Genomic DNA, 24,867 nt, shown 5'->3' with positions numbered 1-24,867 from the left:
ATAGAGCCAAAACACCAGCAAAATAGATACAAAAAAACAGCCTGCTTTTCCTAAAATTTCCAACACTGGACAATGTTTTAGGCATTGTAAACAACATCAGTAAAATAGATACAAAAAAACAGCCTGCTTTTCCTAAAATCCCCAACACTGGGACAATATTTTAGGCATTGTAAACAACATCAGCAAAATAGATACAAAAAAACAGCCTGCTTTCCCTAAACATAATCATCCTAATCTTCATTTTTTGTGTCTGGGTGCCTTCAATCCAGGATTGGGCACAAACTTCATGAAATTTGCAAGCCTTGTAGCAGTTCCCTATGTTGCACCTTGCATAGGGTTAGGTGGGAGATTCCTTGATGTATGACTACTTCCTGGTGGGGTAGCAGCAGGTGGGGTGGTTACTGGTGGATTGTTACTTCCTGAAGCTGGTTTTTCACAACCCTTGGCTAACTTTCTTTTTAAAGGGAGCTTTGGCGGCCTAACAGGTAAGGGTAGAACCTATCAGCCAAGAAATGTAACATAGTTAGTAAACTAGGTAAGGATGTGAGTATGATAAATTTAAAATCATATAAGCTCGTGAACCTGTTAAGAGTCATCAGTTGCTTCTGAGGGTGGTTGACTTTGGTCAAGATTGATTTCGGTTGCGGCTTCTGGGACAGGGGCAGCAGAGTTGGCCTGACCTTCACCACCATTAGCAGCAGTGGATTGTGCAGCGGCAGCCTCTGTAACAGCAGCAGCCTCTTCGACAGCAGCCCTCTTTGGACAGTTCATTCTCGTGTGTTCTGCTTTGCCACAACAACGACATCGACCTTTTTTATATATTCTTTTCATCTTCGTCTTTAACTTCTTACTCCCACTTGGCTCCTCATCAGCATCTTTTCTTCTTTTTTTCTTGAGTGGTCCGGGCTTGTTTCTAGATTTTGGTGCTTGTGGTCTGTTATATGGTGACTTTTTCCATAGTGCTTGACCTGGAATTGGATTGATATGGAAGGCATATGTGTTGTTATATGCTTCCATAGTCAACCACTGGTGACAGTAGTCCTCTGGTCTCTTACCAGCCCTTGCCAGTGCAGCACACGCATGCACACATGGCATCCCTAAACAACATTCATACAACAATGAAGACAACAACAGTAAGCCTACAACAAAGGTTGATAATGATAATAAGACTAAGACAATGAATTTAAAAAACAGTACCACTCAATTGCTAGAAACCACATGTGTAGAGCCTCTTTCCCAAGTCTACAACCATGTTGGTCGGCCAGCCATGTACTTCGAACTTCTCATAATCTGCGTCACCAGACCACATCGGGACCCAATTTTTTTATTCCTTCCGCATCTTTTCTAACCTGCTGCGTTGTATAGATGTAGAACTCGAGTGTTCGAATTCAGCTTCACCTTGTTCCTAGCTATCGATCTCATTGCATACATTCTGACTTCTTCCAAGAGTGTGATAATAGGCTTAGCTCTAGCATCTTTGATCCTGGAGTTGAAGACTTCACAGGCATTGTTGCAGATGTTATCTATTTTAGGTGCATTACTGAAGAATGCCCGGCTCCAAGAGTCTCTAAGCCACTTGTTCAAATACTCCCAGGCTTCCTTATTAACCCTTTCAATCTTTTTGATGATATCAAGGAAGCCATCTTGGCTAGTACACCTTGCACAATCCCAGAGTAGCCCTCTAAGCTGGAGATCCTTCCATTGCTTGTTGAAGTTCTTCCACAGATGCCAAACACAAAATCTGTGATGCACATCTGGAAAAACCTCCTTAACTGCATTTATAAGGCCTTGTTTCAGATACCAAAGAAGGGGTCAGATAGTTGTTATCGGGCAGCAAATCTGTCCCTACAGTTATATAAGTGACATCAAAATAGTCCCTAGACTTGTTCAAGTGACATCAAACTAGTCCCTACACAGCACTATTACAGAATATTATGCAGAACAGGATAAATGAGTAACAACAGATTGACAGAACATTATGCAGCATATAATCAGTCCAGAGTTAATTCTGCATATATAGACAGCAGCCCAGTGTATTAAGATCAGATAGATAACTACAATAGATAGGTTGACACTAAATAACTTAGAATTCTTAAGTCACAACCACTGTATAAATAAGTCACAATAGATTAATTTAGCAACTATAGACAGCAGCCATGTGTTATTATCATCATGTTGAAACACACCCAATAGGTAACTAATAAGTAACAACAAATGACTTGTTATAACTAAGAAGTATTAAGTCACAACCAGTGTATAAACATCATTTTAAGTCACAATAGATTAATTCAGCATACATAATCAGCAGCCCAGTGTGTAAACATCATTTTAAGTGACAACCTATAAATATTGCATACTTTCTGCATATCTGAGATAAAACAAAGCTTGTTCTTCTTATAATCCCCCAGGTCTTGATGGAGTAATTCCAAGAACCATCTCCAGTTTTCAGTGTTCTCAACAGGGACAATTGCATAGGCAATAACATATATATGATTGTTTGCGTCTTGGTCAATTGCAGACAATATCTGATCACCATGCCGGGTCTTCAGAAAAGCCCCATCCAAGCCTATGAGGGGTCTGCAACCAACCAGAAATCCTTTTTTACATCCCTCCAAACAAACATACATCTTCTCAAAAATTGGATCATCATCAGGGTTGGGCTGAGGTATAACCCCAACTGTGACAGTGGATCCTGGATTGCTCTTCAGTAGTGTCAGCCCATAATCTCTCACCATGCCATATTGGGCAGCTGCATCACCGTGCTACATCAAAGTTCAAAAAGTTAACCTTGGTCATTAAAGACAATCAACTACTATTATTGACCTAATTTCTAATTATTGTGGAATAAATTTTTTGGTTTAAAAAATCCGACTGAAAATTGTAAGGTGAAAATTATGAGTATTGAAAGTGCCAATCGCCACAGATTTTAGTGTTATTGATAAATGTTTACTTAGTTTTACATATTTAAAATGGACTCTCATGCTTTCACCAGGTTCTTTCCTAATGGAGGTGCTAGCTTTAAGTCATGCGATCATATTAGGCTAACTCATAGCTTATTATCAATTTATCAGAGTATTTTTGACATTTTTAATAGAACTCTAGAGATATTTGATAATGGAGCTGATATTATATAAGTGCTGACTATATTTGTATCACATAAACCATTTTCAAACACTAACTAGGTGTGTTTAACTATGAGTGAAGCTATTTATTTTTGGATAAGTATGGACATTCGGAACCAAAATGATTGATGAGAAAAATAGAATCAAAAGACAAAAGGATACAATTGTGCCTACATGCCATAAATAAAATGTTTGAAAAGAAGATCATTGACAAAAACCAATGTACCTGAACCTGCAATTCTTGAGCAGAAAACTCCAGCAAGGCACCTAAGAGTCTCTTCTTGAATATAGGCAATGCTTCCTCACGCCTTCAAGACATTCAAGAATAGTAATAATATACATTAGGACCTTTTTTTTCTATTCGAAAAAGTGTAGTCATTGGAAACTTTTTGGCAAAAAAAAAAGGTTCCCAAAAGTCTTCTATGAAAAGCTAACCAGTATCATAATTGTGTATTCCAAGAGAAAAATAGTTAAACGAAGCACATAAAGCACAGAAGCACATTTCAGCTAAACTTCAGATAATGGCTTATCATCATTTAAAACCATTCATGAATTTTCTCTTCTACAATTTTCATCATCACTCTCACTAATCAGTCAAGTTCAGAATCCATTATCAGAGTTACAAAAAATTTCAACTCCCTAAAAATCTTTACTTCTACTGTGATCATGCAAACTCTGTTAAACAAATACATTGATCAGAGTCATTCTCCTCAAACACATTAACAGTTTGGAAACTCCTCCACTAAGAGCAGTAAACCCTAACACATAGAGAACACGTTTTCATATCATCAAAACACAAGAAACACTCCTACTCTACAATTTTGCTTGGCCAAACCATTACGAAAGCCAGTAGTGATCAAACCCTAACACAGAGAACAGAACAGAGGCGTTCATACCCACCAATTACAATCGAAAAAAAAGGCCTGAACTTTGTGAATATTAGATGAACAACAACATCAAAAAACAGAGGAACCACATTTTTTTTTCATTTTTGGCTTACCTCTTTCAGAGAAACAAGGTTGCCCAATTTTGTGTATGAAGGAGAGGAAAGCAGCGATGCTCCAGAGCCAACGTCTTCCACTGAAATCGGTCTGGTTAATGGAGGAGCACATGCGCCATTGGAGATTGACGGAGGGAGAAGAAGAAACCACACTCTGTGTTGTGTTTGTTTTGTGTGTAGAGAGGAGGAAGACAAAACGTTATGGAAACGTTGAGGGAAGAATGTAGTGAACGTGAAACGACGTCGTTTCATGTCATTTTGGTGCCACAGCCAAAACGACGTCGTTTCTGCGAGTCCCAGGTGTCAACGACGCTGCCAGCTAAGCTTTCCGATTGCGCCACGTGTGCTGCAATGGCCGGAAGGACCACTTTGAGTCCCAGAGTGCAAGTTCGGGGATGACTCTGAGGAACTTTTAAGTTCAGGGACTACTTTGAAGCTCGAGTGCAACTTCAGGGACTACATTGAAGCTTATCTCTTACATGACAGTAACTAACATAATTAATTCAAAAACGCTATTTCTACATTAAAATCAGTCATTAAAATCAATCATCAATATATTTGTGTATAAATATATATATATATATATGTAGTTTAATTTATTATCAATATGTATTTATATTCTAACATATATTTTATACTAATAATTGACTTTAATAGTTAATTTTAATATACGCATAGTATAATTATAATTAATTAGACTATAGCATGTGTTTTCTTCCCTCTGCTTATTATTTACTAAAATTAGAATTCATAAATACTTTTGATTTTTGAGTAATACATATGCATAGTAACACAAAAAGAAATACAACTAACATACAGATATAGGTTGAGAGTTGAGACTATGTTATGTGTGTCCTATTATATTTCAGACAAAAAAGTTTAGGGCTATCATTTTTATTAAAATTTGGACCAACACTTAATTATAAAAAAAAAAGTGAATAATTTCACATTATTAAAATTACTAATAATAGCTAATTAATGGCTAAAAACTATAAAATTTGTTAGTCACATCCGTCCACAGTGGTGTTTTTCACCTCTGGATAAAGTTCAGAAGCCTCCACCCCAAATGAAGCTTCTATATCAAAGTAAGAGTTGAGTGGCGTAATGCCAACATTAGGTTCCCAGGGAAATTAAAGGAGTCTCTGGCTCTCTGCACACCATAGCATAAATAATCAAAGATTAATCTGTGACTACATAGCTGAGTGTTAACACTTAAGAAATGGTTATATATCTTGTTGTTACTTGTTACTCACCCTGTATGCTCTTAAGAATTTGATCATCTCGAACTTAAATTTTGTGAAGAATCTTGTTAATCTTGTTCTCTACTACACGGACACAAGCTCGTTGAAAGTCAAAACATTGGCAGGGGGTTTCAGGTAGAGAATTTGTTCAAAGTTCTTGGGTCATCTACTGCTTTGATTGTGTAAGCTGCTATGTCTTTCTCATCCACGTATATTGCTGAAAAGATTATTTTAAGCATGCGTTACTCAAATTCAGCTAGCTGCATGATTGTTTTTTTTTTCATACGTCAATGCAGATATATTTGGTATGGATCAACGTATTTGGAATACAAACTTCTATTCTTACATAAATGAAACAAAGTGGATGATAATCTATACTGTTACATCTAACATTTCCATCTCCAAGAATGACTATACTATCCCTAGGAGGAGCCGTGACATTTTGCATGCTGTGACAATGTTGTTAAGAAGTATCCAGCAAAGCAATTAGAGCTGACATATGTATAAGGAATCCATGCGGTTTCGGTGGCCCTCCCAATCTTCACTTTCTTGTAAAAGCTTGCAACCGATTGGACCGCATCATCATGACTAGGGGTCGCAACATGTATCCTATCCGCGGGTATCCAACCCGACTCCACCTGGTCGGACAGGGTTGCCAACCCGATCCGCAGCGAGTAGGGTAGGATGCGGGTAGGGTTATCGTGCGGGTCGTAGTTCGTACCCTATATATGTATATGTTATATACTTATATAAAAATATATTTCAAGTGGATATTGAACCAAAGACCTCTCACTAAATACAAAAGATCCTTAATCATTAAAAGAAGATCATTAATTGATAATTTAATATCTTTTTTTAACATAAAAGCCAGTTCTATTTTAAATTATCATCAAGTTATATAATAATATTGCATCTTTTTTGTAACCCGCGGATAGAGTCGAGTACCCGCGGGTAGGATTAGGGTTGGGATTTTCTCAATCCGCAAGTAGGATAGGGTTGAGTTTATATAAAAATCTCAACCCGCGGGTAGGATTAGAGTTGGCTCCAAACCCCACCCTACCCTACTCATTGCCACCCCTAATCATGACGGTCCATATCGACCCCAAATTCTTGATGGAGGAACTTCTAACAACACAAGAAGAAACAAATTATGTATGTTCTTTCCGTTAAAAAAGTCAAGATCACATGATTTAGTTACCTTGGTGATCCTAGCTTCTTTGATGGCGTTTATGATGTTCAGTTAATCATTTATTTGATGTTTATCTATAGTGCATATTGAAGAAAATCTCATGTCCTAAGTTGTTCAAGCTGTGATGTTGATGGTTTGATGAACCAAAAGAGATTAAGAGAAGGAGAAAAATAAGTTCTTCTCATTATTGAAGAGAATGAAAAATCTTCTTAAAAAATATTTGTTGAGTTATTACACCTTATATACTATGTACTCTTTATGTACTCTCACTAAAAAAATTACAATGATAAGCCTATTATTGATAAAGAAATAATCTAGGTAACACCCTCCCGCAAACTAGAATTGTGTAAATCTAATAATTCTAACTTGGAAACATTAGGAAGAAAAGGTCCTGGTGGCAGAACTTTGGTAAGAAAATCAGCAAGTTGATCTTTAGAACGAACTGGCATAAGATGAATGAGACCAGACAAATGCTTTTCATGAACAATGTGGCAGTCCACTTCAATGTGTTTGGTTCTTTCATGAAAGATGGGATTATTGGCAATGTGAATGGCTGACTGGTTATCACAGAATAGAGTGATAGATTTTGCTTCTTACTAGCTTCACAAGTGGCAACAGCAAGAGACCTATATTCAACTTCTGCAGAGGACTTGGCAACTATGATTTGCTTCTTACTCTTCCAGCTAATGAGAGAGTTCCCAAGCATAAAGCAATAATCGAAAACGGAGCGACGAGTATCGGCACAGGTAGCTGACGTAGGATTTTTGCCAGTAAAAAATTTCATAAAAACAGTCGCGTTGTAGATATAGTCTCTAAACCGATAGAAATCCCTTCGTACAAACGTTTTGGTTGTCACAAGTAACAAACCCCTTTAAAATTGATAACCGAGTATTTAAACCTCGGTTCGTCTTCTCAAGGAACTGCGAGGAAGTATGTTCTTATTATTGGTTATAAAGGTTGTAATCGGGGTTTAGAAGGTGATAAGCAAGTGATTTAAATGACGAGTGAATTATGGCAATTAAAAATAAATAATAACTGTAAAACAACTTTTGGCAAGATAAGGGAAATTAGAAGTCCAACTTAGTTATCCCTCTCAACAATAATGAAAGTTGTATCTTAATTCCACTTGGTCAACCTTTACCAGGGCAAAGGAAAGTCAAGGGACTGATTAAATTGACCTTTGAATCCTAATTATTTCTTAAGAAAAGGTTGGGATTATTTAAGTTCAGCTCAATTAGCAAGATAACGATTATCAATTATGTTGAGTTTAATAACTGTTGAGTTACTGAATTCTTAACCAGAACCAAAAGGGAAAAAGTAAATTTGCTGAAATAATAAAAATATCCTTGGATGGGAAGCAATGGCAACTTAAATCAAAGAGAACAATCAAAGACTGAAAATACCTCAATTATCATTAATTCAAATAGCAATCTGTGACATGGAATAATTCATAAATCAAATTATAATAATCAATTCAAATGTTGGAATAAATAATTGTAGAACTAAAATAAAAGAACATTTAAACATGGATCCAGAGTTACTCCCAAAACAAGAAGAAGTCCTAAATCCTAAGAGAGAGAGAGAATCTCTCTCTAGACTAAATCTAAATCATAGAAAACTAGAAATTGGCGAGCTCTCCAAATGGATGCATTCCCCCACTTCTTAACCTCTGGTCTATGCCTTCTGGACTTGGATTTGGGCCAAAAAGGGCCTCAGAACTCGTTATGAGCGTTTTCTGCAATTTCTGGTGCGTGGCCTCTGTCACGCGTCCGCGTGGGTCACGCGGTCGCGTCATTCGGAGCTTTTCCTTGCCACGCGGTCGCGTCAGTCATGCGACCGCGTCATGTGCGTTCTGCTTAAGGCGCGTAGTCGCGTCAGTCATGCGGCCGCGTTGCTGTTGATTCGTGCTTGGCACGCGATCGCGTCGTCCATGCGATCGCGTGGATACCAGTTTCCTTAAAGCTCCGTTTTGCTTTCTCCTTTCCTTTTAGTATGTTTTCTTTTTCATCCTTTAAGTCATTCTGCCTTAGAAAATCTGAAACTACTCAACACACTAATCACGGCATCGAATGGAAATAAAGGTAATTAAAATAATTAATTTTCAAAGCTTAGGAAACATGTTTTTCACAATATGACATAATAAGGAAGGAAAAGTAAAACCATGCAATTAATGTGAATAAGTAGGTGAGGGATTGTATAAATCACTCAAATTAAGCACAAAAGATCTCATGAAATATGGGTTTATCAACCTCCCCACACTTAAACACTAGCATGTCCTCATGCTAAATCCAAGGTAAATAATTAAGGTTAAAGTGATGGAATGTCATGCAATGCAACCTAATTTAAATGCAACTACCTAATGGGTCATGCATCATGCAACTCTAATTTATTCACTCATATATAAAGCTTACATGTAGCTAAGTTAATTCACATTCCCAAGGAGTTATATATATATATATATAGCCAACCCTTAAATAATAAAGCATTTTAGCAAATGAGATGGGGAAAGAAAACATTGTACAAACTTGCAAAATAATTAGTAAATTTTAAGCACAGATATATGTTGATGACTGATTGAACCCTCACTGGATTTTGTGTTTACTCTCTAGTCACTCAGTGTTTATTGGGTTTATTCACTCTATTTTTCTTTTTATTCTTACTTTCTATAACTTTGTTCTTCATCTAACCAATCAACAATTATAGAATATAGTCGTACCAAAAAATCATGAGGTCTTAATTAAGGTTGTAATGGGGTCAAGGTAAAGGTAAGGATTTATGTATAGGGTCAAGTGAGCTAATAAGTGAATCCTTAATTAGACTAAGATCTCACCTAATATACATATTCAGCAAGATAAAACTTCTTTACCTATTTTCCATATTATCCCACTTATTGTTTACATGCTCATGTTTCACTTTTTATTTTTATCCCATGTGCATTGTTTTCATTGGGGAATTTCTTTTTGTATCCCCTTTTATTTAGATGCTAAATTTTTTTTTTAATGCACATGGTAATTGAATCACTTTGATTTTCTCATGAGCATACTTTCCAAATTTATTTTTATTTCTTTTTAACTTTCCTAACCCTTTGTTTCTATCACTCATGTTCCCAAAAGGCTTCCCACATTTTACTCTATTCATAATTTTTTTTTATCTTAAGCTAACCAAGGATTCACTTGGGAATTTATTTTGTTTTTCTGCTTAAGGCTAGTAATTTGGCTAAATAGAATAGAGGGGTTTTAAAAAGCTCAAGGGGGCTAACAAGGGTGATGTAAAAGGTAGGCTAATTTGGGGTGAGTGAGCTAAAATCAAATGATGGCCTCAATCATTCTTTTGGTATGTATCTACATTCTATATTCTATAATTGGACATATAGATTAAAGCAAAGTAAAGAACATCAGAATAAAAAGAAGCGAAACACACAGGAATAAAGTTATGGTTTGAATGCAACCATACAATCAAGCTCAAGACTCACAGGCTGTGTGTTCTCTAACTCAAGCATCATATATCATCTATATATTGTATGCAGGTTTAGTTAAAAATTTCCATTATTCTCATAAAAAAAATTATTTAGGGTAGCTTTTAAACTTTTAATGTTCCTCCTTGATGAAATGTTGTCAGCTTAACTACATCATGTAATGCTATATACAAGGTTTATGGATTGGAATCTGTTATGTTCACTTTCTTAGCTTACTTCCTTTTTATATTTTTCAATTTAGACTATGCTATCTTATGTTAAAAAAGTAAACTATACTAATTAATCCACTAATAGGTTAGAATTGCAAACTAAACTAAATAACTAAAATAAACTAAATGGCTAAAATATGAACTAAAAATGCAAAATGCAGAAATAGAGTAGAAATACATCAAAGTAGCAATGTATAAGTACTCAGAAAATAACAATAAAAAGGAAGAATACAGAAAAATATCCAAAATAAAAGAAAAAGAGATGTAGTGGTTCACCAAAATAAAAACGCCAGAGATGGCGACCTCCCCACACTTAAAATGAAGCATCGTCCCCGATGCTCAATCAAGCCGGGTGTGAAGGAGTGTCATCACTGGTAGGGATGGTAGCTGGGGTCTCCGTGGCGGTGGTGGGCTAAGAGTCTGGCTGCTGTAGAGGGGAGACTGACTGGAGTGGGATCTCCGGATCTGCAACCTCAAGCTGGGGCATAACCTCCTGATGCGGGGCAGCCTGCTCTGTGGCTGCCTGCTGATGAGTCTCCTCCTGGAAATGAGTCTCTGCCTGGGAATGAGGCTCCTCCTTGTGCTCATCCTCCTCCTCTGATGGCTCTGATGGAGTGTCGGGCTCGGAGGGGATGTCGGCGCCTTATCTGATCATCAGCTTCAGATGGGAATAGCGTCGCCTGCTGCGGCGCTCCAATCTCTCATACCGGCACCTTTTACGGCGCTCCATCTGATCAAGCTGGCGGAATAGACGGTGCACGAGGCAATAAACTGGCTCAGAGGCGGGTGGAGGTGCAGTGGTGGCAGCAGGGGCAGCTGTGGATGAAGAGGGTCCAGCAGACGGAGGGGCTGTCTCATCAGTAGCAGTGACAGTTCTGTAGTCCAAAGCAAGGAAGTTCCTGCTGTGCGGGATGATCTTCCTGCAGTCCACTGCTGGTGGTCGCTCATCGGCATCCTCCCAAGGCACATCAGCCTGACCGCCTAGCCGTGTAACCAGATAAGGAAAGGGGAAGGTGCCTCGGATGTGGGCCCTGGCCATATAATGCCGGATAAAATGAGGTAAGTACAGGTCCTTACCCTCCAGCACACACTAGAGGAGGGTAATCATGGCAACCGGGATCTCAGTCTCATGAGTACTCGGCATCACATAGTTGCTCAAGATCTGATACCATAGCCGAGCCTCATCATTCAAGTACACTCTCTTGATCCCTCTAGGCATAGTGGTGTTCTGACCCATCTCCCAAGGAACAGCAGGGTCGAGAGCTATCCGTGCCTTCACAGCATCCCAATCAAACTGCATTTGGCCCATGTCCTCCTCAACCTGTGCATAACCATCTGGCTGATCGGACTTGGCTGGGAGCTGGAGAATGGTCTCTATGGCCTCCTCGGTTACCAGAATTTGCTTTCCCCTCAGGTTCACTGCATCTAGGGTAGTAAGGTAGTAGTTGCAATAGAATTCCCGGACCCAAGATGCATTGACCTCTGTTAGTGGTCTCTCCAGAAAGAACCAGCCCCTTTGCTTGATTTGCTTAGTGGTGTATTGCTAGAGGGCTTCTAGAATCTTCAAGGAACGTTCCAGGTATAGATTTCTGGAGTTTGCAAAAGTCGGGTACTTCAGCTCACAGTACCGGTTCGCAAATTTTATAGGATCAGTCGAAGGGAGCAGCTGGTCAGCTTTTTCCTGCTGTGTGAAGTTCTTCTGCCGCCATGAGGAATCGTGCATTAGAGCAATGATGGACTGGGAGGAAGCTCCTCTCTTGCGCTTGCCAGTAGCCTTGCCTTTGCCTTTCCTTTGTGAGGCAGACATCCTGAAAAACAGAAAACCAGGGAATGGATAAAATAGGAAAGCAAATAGGCAATTTAAACAAAGGAAACTCAAAGCGCTAAGGGAGAAATAAAAGAAGGAAAATGAGTAATTGAAATGTGACTGAATGAATGTTAAATGGAAAGAAAAAAAATCAATATGCCATAGTGAGAAAGTTAGAGGAAGTGAAAGTAATCAGAAAGGAGATCAAAAGGGTTAGTATGGTAAAAGAAATTAGTAAATTAAAATTAGTGAGTTAGGAAAGTAAGTGGCATAGAAAAATTCCATAGAACAAGGATTCACAGGTAAGAATAGAAGTACTCATAATTGAACAAGCAGTTTATGAACCAGGAAATCAAAAAGGATAAGAAAGTGGCCCTAGCATTCATGAAATGGTTTGGGGGAAGCAGAGTAAAACAGAGGTGCCAAACCAAAACAAGAATGAAAACAATTTTAAAAAATTTGGGCAGCATTCCGGCTAAAATTGGATTGTCCCGGAAAATAAACAGCAATCATATCAGTTCATATGAATTAAAAGAAAGCAAGCTGCATGTACATAGATATAAAATAAACATAAAAACTCAATGTAAACAGCAGCAACATACAAGAAAGCAGCATATGAATCATGAATATAGCAGCAGCAGATTTGCACATAGGATAAAACAGAAGTAAGAACAGTGCAAGTAAACAGACCTAGATCCACGAACCACAGCCTAAGCTACCTAACAACCTAAAAATTCACTACAACATGCAAGTCTAGCTATCCTAATTATGAACATAAACGGAGTAAAAAAATACAGAAAAGTGACGAATGGACAAAAATGGTTGCGTGTTGCGGAACCTGGTAAGCGGAAGGGTGGAATAGGGGAGAAGGTGACTGCGGCGGCGTCCGGCGCGGTAGTGGTGCACGGCGTCGCGGTAGGGGGGGTTATATTATCGAATCCATGCGGCCGCGTGGAGCACGCGTTCGCGTGGAGCACGCGGTCGCGTGGTTGGGATGAAAATGGGGATGATGCGATCGCGTGGGTCGTGCGATCGCATGAGAGGGGAAAAGAGGAGTGACGCGATCGCGTGGGTCTCGCGATCGCGTTGCTGGAATTCGTGCTAAACGCACGACTCCAGCGCCGTTTCAGCGCAACTCTCTGTCTCCTTTTGGGGTGATATGCAATCTATGCGACGCGATCGCGTCGCTCCTGCGGTCGCGTGGTATTGGGGTTGGGTAAGTGACGCGATCGCATGGGGCATGCGATCGCGTGGGCCAATTTGTGCGAAACACACAAGAGCCGCACGATTCCAGCCCAACTTTCTGTTTGTTGGATCCTTACGCCGATATATATATCACACGGCCGCGTGGATCACGCGGTCACATGGGTGGTGTTTTTCGCGATATGACGCGATCGCATGGGGCATGCGGTCGCGTCGTGCAACCCCTTTTTTTTATGCATGAAAAAAATGCAGAATACAATGACTATCATGAATGCTTATGCATGATTCCAGGTTTAATAAATTAAAATGAAAAAGGAAAAATGAAAGCAAGTAACAAGAGATAAATTGAAAAAGAAGCGACCATACCATGGTGGGTTGTCTCCCACCTAGCACTTTTAGTTAAAGTCCTTAAGTTGGACATTGGAAGAGTATCCTGTTATGGTGGCTTATGTTTAAATTCGTCCAAAAATTTCCTCCAGTGCTTGGAATGCCAACAGCCTCCGGGGTCCCAAACTAGACATGTAAAGCTTCTGAGCAGCTTCAAACAGATATTCAGCCTCCCGGGATGACGAATGTCAGAATATAATCCATGATCCCAAGCTGTGTTTTTAGATCCGCCTCTGTTTTGATTTGTAAGTTTCCATTCGGGCGGGTTAAAAAGTAGAATCTCACCGTGGTGACCAAACATTCTCCGTGATCCATGCAATTGAGCATGATACCAATCCGTGTACTTCGAGGTGAAGCGTGGAACCTTATTGAACCTGGTGCACCAGTTCTGAGTACGAGCCAATTCCCTCTTACTCTTAAAGCCGCAGAGAGCTCTAAGTTGGCCATCTGTTTCAAGCAAACCATATTCAAGTGAATAAGTAAAATTATAAGTTAAGGATTGTACCCACTTGAAGCTTGTATTAGGTGGTAATGGCCTTGGAATAGGTGTTTTTGGTGGTTCTGCAAGTTCCGTTTCCTTGTGCTCTTCTGTGAATTCTTCCACCTCCTTGCAAAGATCTTCAATTATATCTGTATCCTGGTCAAAGTTTTCTATGTCTTCCTCATCACTCAAGTCATAGATTAGAGGTTGAGAGAAATCTACCTCCGCATCATCTTCATATTCACTTGGGGAAGATTCTTCGATCTTAGAGAATTCACTTGCGGACGCAGGTTCATCACTAGGAGAACTAGACTTGTGACTATCACCATCAAGGAAAATTGCTTCTTGGATTACTCCGTCTGATTCTTCGTAAACGACTTGCCTTGGAGATTGTACGGTATCCTCCTTAGCATCAACTGTGGCATCTTGGACGGAGTTTTCCTCAATTCTGGATTCCCAAGGAAGTTTAGCATCGCCTAGATCTTCAACCAACTCTTCTTCTTGAACAATGACAACTTCTTCCACTTGTTCTAGTACGAATTCATTCTCTGCCTTGTCCACTGGAGTCTCTAGTATTTCTTTCATGCTACGCTCTTCATCGGGTTGTCCACATGGAGCTGTGGTTAATCCTTGTATATTTGAGCACTTAGTGGCCCATTGGATTAGTGCTTGCTCCAGTTGTTGAATGGTTGTTTGAAATTTAATTACTGTTTCTTTTAGGTGATCCTCTGCTTCGCGGTTTGCTGGACTTAGACATGATACATAGGGAAGTGGTGATGACTGGGAACAATTGGATTGGTATTGGGGTAAGGAAGGATCATATGATGGCGAATGGTGAAGAGAAGCTTGTGAGTGTGGTGGTTCGAGGTTATGTTGAAGGGATGGTTCATATGCACGGGGTGGGGCTTGTTGGTAGTTACAAGGTTGTCCACCATGTCTTTCAGCTGGGTATGCGTGGTAGAATGGTCTTTGTCTAGGATATCTCGGAGGGTGTTGCTGCCAAAAGGGTTGATTAGATCCTCTTGGTTCCATCCATCCTTGATTGGTCTGACCTTGATGCACATTTCTGCTGTAACTTCTATTTCCTTTAACAATATTAGAACCAAACTCAAAGCGAGAGGGGTGAGAGTTCATAGTAGCAAATAAAGATAAAAAGGAAAAACGAAAATAAAGAAACAAGCAAAAGAAAAAAAAAATATTTACAATAGCCAATAATAAGGCACACGTTAGCAGTTCCCCGGCAACGGCGCCATTTTGACGTCAGGATTTTTGCCAGTAAAGAATTTCATAAAAACAGTCGCGTTGTAGATATAGTCTCTAAACCGACAGAAATCCCTTCGTACAAACATTTTGGTTGTCACAAGTAACAAACCCCTTTAAAATTGATAACCGAGTATTTAAACATCGGGTCGTCTTCTCAAGGAACTGCGAGGAAGTATGTTCTTATTATTGGTTATAAAGGTTGTAATCGGGGTTTAGAAGGTGAGAAGCAAGTGATTTAAATGACGAGTGAATTAAATGGCAATTAAAAATAAATAATAATTGTAAAACAACTTTTGGCAAGATAAGGGAAATTAGAAGTCCAACTTAGTTATCCCTCTCAACAATAATGAAAGTTGTATCTTAATTCCACTTGGTCAACCTTTACCAGGGCAAAGGAAAGTTAAGGGACTAATTAAATTGACTTTTGAATCCTAATTATTTCTTAAGAAAAGGTTGGGATTATTTAAGTTCAGCTCAATTAGCAAGATAATGATTATCAATTATGTTGAGTTTAATAACTGTTGAGTTACTGAATTCTTAACCAGAACCAAAAGGGAAAAAATAAATTTGCTGAAATAATAAAAATATCCTTGGATGGGAAGCAATGGCAACTTAAATCAAAGAGAACAATCATAGACTGAAAATACCTCAATTATCATTAATTCAAATAACAATCTGTGACATGGAATAATTCATAAATCAAATTATAATAATCAATTTAAATGTTGGAATAAATAATTGTAGAACTAAAATAAAAGAACATTTAAACCTGGATCCAGAGTTACTCCCAAAACAAGAAGAAGTCCTAAATCCTAAGAGAGAGAGAGAATCTCTCTCTAGACTAAATCTAAATCATAGAAAACTAGAAATTGGCGAGCTCTCCGAATGGATGCATTCCCCCACTTCTTAACCTCTGGTCTATGCCTTCTGGACTTGGATTTGGGCCAAAAAGGGCCTCAGAACTCGTTATGAGCGTTTTCTGCAATTTCTGGTGCGTAACCTCTGTCACGCGTCCGCGTGGGTCACGCGGTCGCGTCATTCGGAGCTTTTCCTTGCCACGCGGTCGCGTCAGTCATGCGACCGCATCATGTGCGTTCTGCTTAAGGCGCGCGGTCGCGTCAGTCATGCGGCCGCGTTGCTGCTAATTCGTGCTTGGCACGCGATCGCGTCGTCCATGCGATCGCGTGGATACCAGTTTCCTTAAAGCTCCGTTTTGCTTTCTCCTTTCCTTTTAGTATGTTTCCTTTTTCATCCTTTAAGTCATTCTGCCTTAGAAAATCTGAAACTACTCAACACACTAATCACGGCATCGAATGGAAATAAAGGTAATTAAAATAATTAATTTTCAAAGCTTAGGAAACATGTTTTTCACAATATGACATAATAAGGAAGGGAAAGTAAAACCATGCAATTAATGTGAATAAGTAGGTGAGGGATTGTATAAATCACTCAAATTAAGCACAAAAGATCTCATGAAATATGGGTTTATCAGTAGCCCAGTCAGCATTGGCAAATCCAGTGAGATGCAGATTAGAAGTAGATGAGAAGAAGATACCAGTTGCAGGTCAGCCTTTTAAATATCGGAGTACGCAAAAAGCAACCTGCAGGTTAGAAGTGGTTGCACAGTCCAAAAATTGGCTCAAACGTCCCACAGCATAAGAGATATCGGGTCTAGTATTTGTGAGGTAAAGAAGTCGGCTGATGAGTTGTCTATAAATAGTGTTCTGTTAAAATAGTACCTGATTTCTTTGAGAGTTTCTGACTATAATCAAATGGAGTAGAGAGAGGCTTGCAATCTAGATAACCAAAATCCCTGAGAAGGTCCATGGTGTACTTCCGCTGATAAATGTGAATTTCAGAGTTAGAGCATGCTACTTCCATTCCCAAGAAGTATTTGAGATCACCAAGATCCTTTATTTTGAATTTGTCATCCAAATTTTTCTTGATGGAATTGATTTCGCCAATGTCATTCCCGGTTAAAACCAAGTCATCAACATATACTAGAATGGCAGTGAAGCTTTCATATTGTTTCTTGATGAAGAGTGAATGATCATAAAAAAACTGCTTATAACCAGCATCCACAAGAGTGTGAGTGAGCTTAGTGTTCCATTGCCTGCTTGCTTGCTTAAGCCCATATAGAGACTTTTGCAATTTACAAACCAAACCTGATTGTGACACAGCCAAACCAGGTGGTATCTTCATATAAACTTCTTTGTCCAAATCTCCATAAAGGAAGGCAGTGTTGACGTCCAGCTGTTTCAAATGCCATTTTTTGCCGCTGCTAATGCTAACATTACTCGTAGGGTAGTCATTTTGACAACTGGACTAAAAATATCACCATAATCTACTCCTTGCACTTGAGTGAATCCTTTTGCAACTAGCCTCACTTTGTGCCTCTCTATGGTGCCATTGGGATTGAATTTTATCTGAAAAATTCATTTGCAACCCACAACCTTCTTGTTTTTTGGGAGTTCAGTGAGACACTAAGTTCTGTTCTGATCTAGAGCTGTCAATTCATCTTGTATTGCCTTTCTCCAACATTCATGTGCAGTCGCTTCCTCATAAGTGTTAGGTTCTTAATTTAAGGTGATGGCTAGAGAAAGTGACTTTTATTTTGGGGTTAGTTTATCATATGACAAGTGTTGTGAGATAGGATATAAAGAGTTAGAGTTGGCAAAGTTGTTAGAATGAGCTGTGTGGATTGTCATACAATGATAGTTCTTGAATCTATGAGTGTGGTATGTGTGGGTGATTGCAAATGATGTGTGGATGGTGTATCATATTGAAAAAGATCAATGTATTGTGGAGTACGAGTGGGTACCATAGAAATGTCAGTGTTAGTGGAATGTAAAAATGGAAAATGAGTTTCATAAAAATTACATTTCTGAATATGAAAATTTCCTTTGATTTTAAATCAATAAGTCGAAAATCCTTTGTTCCTAATTTAAAACTGAGAAAAGCTATTTTCTGGCTCTTGGGTCTAATTTTGTTCTTGAATTTGTTAATGTGGAGGCATATGCAAGAGAACCAAATACTCTTAAATATGAAAGGTCAGGTAAGTTACCATACAAAAGTTTGTAAAGACTAGCATTATCCAAGTCAGTGCTGGGCAGCCTATTAATTAGGTGAATGGCATGAGCAACTGCGTATTGCCAAAAACAATGTAGAATTCCTAATTAAAATAGCAGTGCTCTAATAACACCTAAAATATGCTGGTGTTTTCTCTCTATAATTCTATTTTTCTCTGGTATTTCTACACAAAAAGTTAGGTATAAAATTCCAGTTGATGCAAAAAAAGATTTTAGGGTGAACTCTGGCTCATTGTCAGTCCTTATACACTTAACTTATTTTTCAAATTGTACTCTGACAAAATTCACAAAATCAATAACTAATTGTGATTTTTCAGATTTGGTTTTCATAAAAAAAATCCAAGTGAATCTGCTCTTGCCATCCACCACAATCAAAAAATACCTATGTCCTTCATTGGAAGGGACAGAAATAGGACTCTAGATATCCATATGAACTAAGTCAAAACAATCTTTTATTTCAGTTGTACTAAGATTAAAAGATAATTTCTTTTGTTTTGCAAAATGACATGAATCACAAGAAAGTTTTAAAACAATACAATCTATAAAAGGATAATACTTCTTCAAAAAAATTAATTTATGCATGGGTATGTGTCCTAATCTAAGATGCCAAATGTTGTTGTGCTCATTATGTGAAAGTGTGGTGGGATGAGTAGTAGTCGTAGTTGCTGCCAATGAAGGTTGCTTTGTTGAAAGAGGGGGAAAGTGAGAGAATTCTGTTTCTCTACTCATTGTATATAACCCTTCTATACACTCAGCAATGCCAATCATCTTTGATGTGGATCGATCTTGTATCTCACAACACTTATCATTGATTAACAGTTGACAATGTAAGTTTGAGGTTAACTTTGACACAGAGATCAATTTAAAATCAAAAGAAGGAATGTATAAAATATTTTTGAGAAAATTTTTTTTAGAGAGAATGTGATTGTGCCAATGATTGTGCTAACAATTTTGGTCCCATTTGGCAATATCACATTGATTGGAGCAATATTTCAAAAACTTGCAAAATCTTTTAAGTCAAAAATCACATGATCTGTTGCACTGAAATCAATGATTCATAGTGCAGATTTTGGAGTGATAATACTCATAATTCTCGCATTAAAATGTAATGCAATGGTTTTACCTGGAGTGGAAGTTTGAATGGAACTAGTCAAAATTTGATTTGCATTATGAGGTTACTGCTGCACACTTTTGTCTTTGATAAACTCTAACAAGGCAAATCTTTACTCTGGAGTGAACCCAGATCTTGATATTTCAGTGTTCTCTTGGAGATAATTGAGCTGAAATTATTTGTCACTGAGTATATCATCATGCCCATCAGTGATCACGTGATTGATGGTGGTGTTATGTTGTTGCTGTTGATAGAAATGGGAGCAGTACCCATGCTTCTTATAGCATACATCTTCTATGTGGCCTTACTTGTTACAATGAGGGCGAGCCAATGTAGCTCCACGACTTCTACAATAAGAGGATCTGTTTACCATGTTCGCCATTTTGAGAAATTAATGAATCACAGAGTAACGAGGATTCAGATCTTCTTCCTTTCAACTCGTTGATCGGAACATTTATGTTCACCAAGAAAGAATCTTGCAAAATAACTTCTCATCAAATTCTATTGGATGAGTTTGAAGGAAGAGGTAAGAAGGGGAAAGAAAATGTTAAAAGAAAAAATAGGGATAGAAAGAAAATGGCAAAATTAGATTGGATCTCAATTCACAACTTTTTTTTAACTTGATTCACAGGTTGCCCTCCATGCTGCACTATGAAAAAAATTTCATGCCCTAAATTGTTCAAGCTGTGATGTTGATGGTTTGATGAACCAAAAGAGATTAAGAGAAGAAGAAAAATAAGTTCTTCTCATTATTGAAAAAAATGAAAATTTTTTTTTAAAAATATTTGTTAAATTATTACACCTTATATATTATGTACTCTTTATGTATTCTCACTATAAAATAATTACAATAATAAACTTATTATTGATAAAGAAATAATCTAAGTAACACAGATGACAAAATCAACTTGCTTGATTGCCTTAACAAAGCTTGCATGATCACTTAGATCACCCTACACGGTAATCACATATTAACAGTACTATGCTGTTTGGACTTTAATTTAAAGTAGCTATACAAATGAGTAAAAGATAAAATGAAATAGTACCAGTACTGTTTGGACTTTAATTTAAAGTAGCTATACAAATGAGTAAAAGATAAAATGAAATGGTACTAGTAGGTGATTGGAAGATACAAACATAAACAAGAGTGACTCCATAACTTTTGAGCGTGAGAAACACTGCTCTCCCCTAACCAAAGCAATCATAGGGTGTCCTACTTTTGCACTTGCCTCAACTATGTGATTTTCGAATGTGTCCTATGACTTTAACCAGAGTAAATATTAAATTCAGCCTCTATCTATTATAAAAATAAAACGAGGCGATTTTGGTAACTTATTAAATTCAGTCTCTATCTATTAGATGTTAACTTATTAAAGATAGATTCCTTTTTTATTATCCTTATCAATATAATATATGAATATCTATGTTTTCTTTGAAATTAGAAAAATACATGTTAAATATATAAATTTACTACTTTGTTGCTTTGCACAAATGATTGTTTTATTTCATAGAAGAAATTTTAAATATTAATCATAATAATCCATTTTTATTTATCTTTATAAGTGTTCAAATATTTAATATTATCCCATAACATAAATATAACAGTAAAGAACACACAAAAGACAAATATGCACGAAAAAATTTGCTGTTGAAATAGATAACAATCTTAAAAAATTTGTTAATTAAAGGTTTAAATTCGTATAAGAAAACAAATCTACCGCTGAATATTTCTCATACAAAAATAAATCGATTCGTGATCATTATTCATAAAAAGACATTAATTTTTGACCAATTTTTATTCACCAACATATCATTTAATAGTAACTTAGTATCTACATTAATAACATTAAGTGTCATGTAGATATTTTTCGTTAAATTTAGTGAAAAAAGATGAAAAAACTACTATAACTCACACAGAAAAGAGACATTTTTAATTTTTATATGGACTACAGGGGTGTGTTTCATCGGGTTATGGGAATCGGGAGGTGAACATGGATGTGGTGTCAGGTGTATTACAAATCGGACCGTGCGACACCGAATGTGCAACACGAAAGGTCCGAGTTGGTGTTACAAAAACGGATGGTCCATTTTGTTGCATGGTGAACACGCGGCACGCGAATGTAGCTCCCCAAAGGGTGCCCCACAGACCAAAACGCGGGATGTATTAAGGACTCTCACCCACCATCCGAGTTATTACTTTGAGCCTTCACTTTCAACCTCAAAACTCCATAGTTGTGCTTCCTTTCTCTGCTGCTGGTGGGTTTGCATGGTGGAGAAAATAACAAAATGTCAAAAAAAATAAATTTAAAGATGTTGATCGCCCTGAGCTTCATATTATGCACTATCTTAGTCATTCTGATTATGTAAGTTTGTTTAATATTTTTTTAATTTTTATAATTATAGTTATTATTGTTAGAAACTTAGTTGTTGTTATTATTGTTAAAATCTGAACTTAGAATTAATCATAGAATGGTTAGGACTATTTTTAATTTTTTTCTTTAAATTTTTCACTATTTTTGGATAAAAATTATTATTTAGTGTGTTAATTATTATTATTGTTAGTGTGTTAATACTATTTTCAACTGTTGGACTATGTTGCAGTTTAAAAGAAAAGCGCAATAGTTTTTTTAATTTGTTTAATATTTCTTATTATAATTACTAGAATTTTGGAAGAAATAAAAATATGAAAATATTTAGAAAATAAATTATAAAATGTTAACCGAATTGTTATTAATTTTTGGATATAACGTCTTTTTTAAATATTTTATAAAATTTTAATTATTTATAATTGTTAGAATATTAAATATTATTGTGGCTATGAGTAAAAGTGTGTTACTTTATTTTTGTTAATTGTAATTATTATTGTTAGGAAGTTAATTATTATTGTTATTAGAAAATGAATTTAAGAAAAAATGACAATAATTATTAATATTTTTTCAAATTTAGAAATATGTATGTAATTTTAGTTAAGTTATAGTTATAGTTAATAGATAATTAATATTACAAATAATAATAATGTTAGATATTAGAAAATTCTTTTTCATATCGCAAATAAATAAACAAACAGCATCTTTAATGTACTAATTTTTTTGAGATTTGATTAGGAATGTATGTATATGTATGTATTATGAATCTATGTATATGTATTCATTAGTTAATGTTATGAATAATTCATTTTGGAAGTACTAATTATTTGTTTTAGTCGAATTAAGTCAAAAAATTTATGACATATGTGTGGTTTCAAGTAATATTTGTTGTTGAGTTAGTTGTGTAGATTTTGTTAATGAGTGGCTGTAGCTTAAAAATTTTTGTCTTCTAGTAGTAAGTGATATAATAATAGTAGTTAATGAGTTGACTAATAATTTATTATGTTTCTTGCAGAAATTAAGAATGTTGACCTGTGACCATCCAGTTCCGCCGGATCGGTACAACGATCAAGTGGAGGAGCATTTACGAGTTACTGGATTCTATCATGCATCTCAAATTGGTGTCGTACAAAATCAGAAAGCACTCGTGAATGCTCTAATCGAACGCTGGCACCCTGATACACATACGTTTCACCTTCCAATTGGTGAATGTGCCGTAACTCTTGAAGATGTTGCTCTAATTCTTGGTCTTCCGACGGATGGTTTTCCAGTTACTGGGATGACAATTAGTAATTTTTCAGCGTTGGAGGTGGAGTGTTTGCATCAGTTTGGAATTGCACCACGTAAGTCGGAGTGTAGAGGATGCTGCATAAAACTGACTTGGCTACGGAATCTAAAAGAAAACATTCAGTTGACTGATGAAATAAGTATACAGAGGTATGTGAAGTGCCACATTATGTTGTTGATCGGGACGATCTTGTTTGGGGATAAATCTGGGGCAGGTGTGCATTGGAAGTTTCTACCCTTGCTTCGTGATTTTGCGAGTATTGGACAGTATAGTTGGGGATCGGCATGCCTAGCACACCTCTACAGGGCGTTATGCAGGGCATCTCGTTATAATTGTAAGGAAATGGATGGTCCAATAACACTTCTGCTCGGTTGGGCTTGGATCCGACTGCCATATCTATCGCCGCTTCCTAGGGAACCCCACAGTTTTCCACTAGCCAACAGGTAATATTACGTTACAATCTAGCTATAACTTTATATTTAAAATCCAGTTTAGATAATTGAATATATGATATTAGGTGGCGTAACTGGGAGCGTGGTTACCGACGATATAGATATCTGAATCTAGCTCACTTTAGGAAGGCCTTTGATGAACTCCAGGAAGGCCAGGTGTGTTTTAATTAAAGAATTCTTAGTTTCGGGTTTGGTGTCCTGAAACATAATTATAAAGCTTTCTTGCATTGTTCTTGTTATTGGTATTCTGGGTTGTAATCAGTAGTTTCTTTTTTTTTCCAGTTTGTGTGGGTTGCATATGCTGTGGATCGCGTGGATCCGAACATCATTCCACAGGGAGTACCTCCTCAAGAGTGGAGTCTGGACAAGGCCAATGGAGAAGTCCTGACTGGTCCTAAGAATCTTAACTGGGCCACAATACCGAGTCATTCAAGTTGGGTTATGCATTGGACAAACAGGTATAACTACGTCCTTTCTGAGCTTCCCATGAATTCACAGCATCCATTGGAAACTTACATGGACTGGTACCGGTCAAAATATGGGGACCGCTTGAACTTGTCGAATCTTGTGGGTCAAGACAGTGATGAGGGTAATCAGGATATGGATGAGGGTAATGAGGTTATGGATGAGGATAATGAGGGTATGGATGAGGATAGTCAGGATGCGGATGATGACAATGTGGAACTGGAGCCACAGTCGCCGCAAACATCTATTCTGAATCCACTTCCACAAGAACAACCTCAGTTCTCAAGCCAGTACGTACCTCAGACACAGTTCACCCCGTCATTTCCAATGCATCAACAATATTGGGGTATGTCACAGTTTGAACCCAGAGAAGGAGGTTCTTTTAGCCAATTGCTTGGGTTCATGGCTGCAGATGCAGGACAATCACAATATGGCAATCAGCCTGAGTTCCTGGCGGGTAGGTATTCATTGGATGCGGGGCTCCCGTGCCATACCTCATCGGTCGCTTCTGGAGGGTTCGTATCTGTTGACTCTAATAGAAGTGAAGGTGGATGCGGAGTTCTTAATAGTCAAAATTCTAACCGTATTTCCATGGGACCTCTTCAAGAAGATGCTAACACACCCGAGCTAGATACGAATGCGTATATAGTAGATAACCCGAATGAGGAGGATGAAATAGAGGAGTTCGATGAGGATGAGGAATCCCACAATGATGGTAT

The 24,867-nt window shown here is 37.5% G+C and overlaps 1 protein-coding gene across 1 annotated transcript in view; it reads left to right on the top strand.

Annotated features, from left to right (window-relative positions):
- Positions 1-24,867, top strand: part of LOC127747573 (uncharacterized) — a 28,606-nt gene that overhangs the window by 3,270 nt on the left and 469 nt on the right. The window contains exons 2-5 of the mRNA XM_052261616.1: positions 21,530-21,940; positions 22,959-23,674; positions 23,749-23,839; positions 23,966-24,863. Of these exons, the coding sequence (XP_052117576.1) occupies positions 21,914-21,940; positions 22,959-23,674; positions 23,749-23,839; positions 23,966-24,863 (1,732 nt within the window). The 5' untranslated portion in view covers positions 21,530-21,913. The remainder of the gene's footprint in view (positions 1-21,529; positions 21,941-22,958; positions 23,675-23,748; positions 23,840-23,965; positions 24,864-24,867) is intronic.

The sequence above is a fragment of the Arachis duranensis genome, chromosome 5 (genome assembly GCF_000817695.3).
Source record: "Arachis duranensis cultivar V14167 chromosome 5, aradu.V14167.gnm2.J7QH, whole genome shotgun sequence".
In the NCBI taxonomy this organism is placed as follows: Eukaryota; Viridiplantae; Streptophyta; class Magnoliopsida; order Fabales; family Fabaceae; genus Arachis; species Arachis duranensis.
This window is presented reverse-complemented; position numbering and strand designations above follow the sequence as displayed.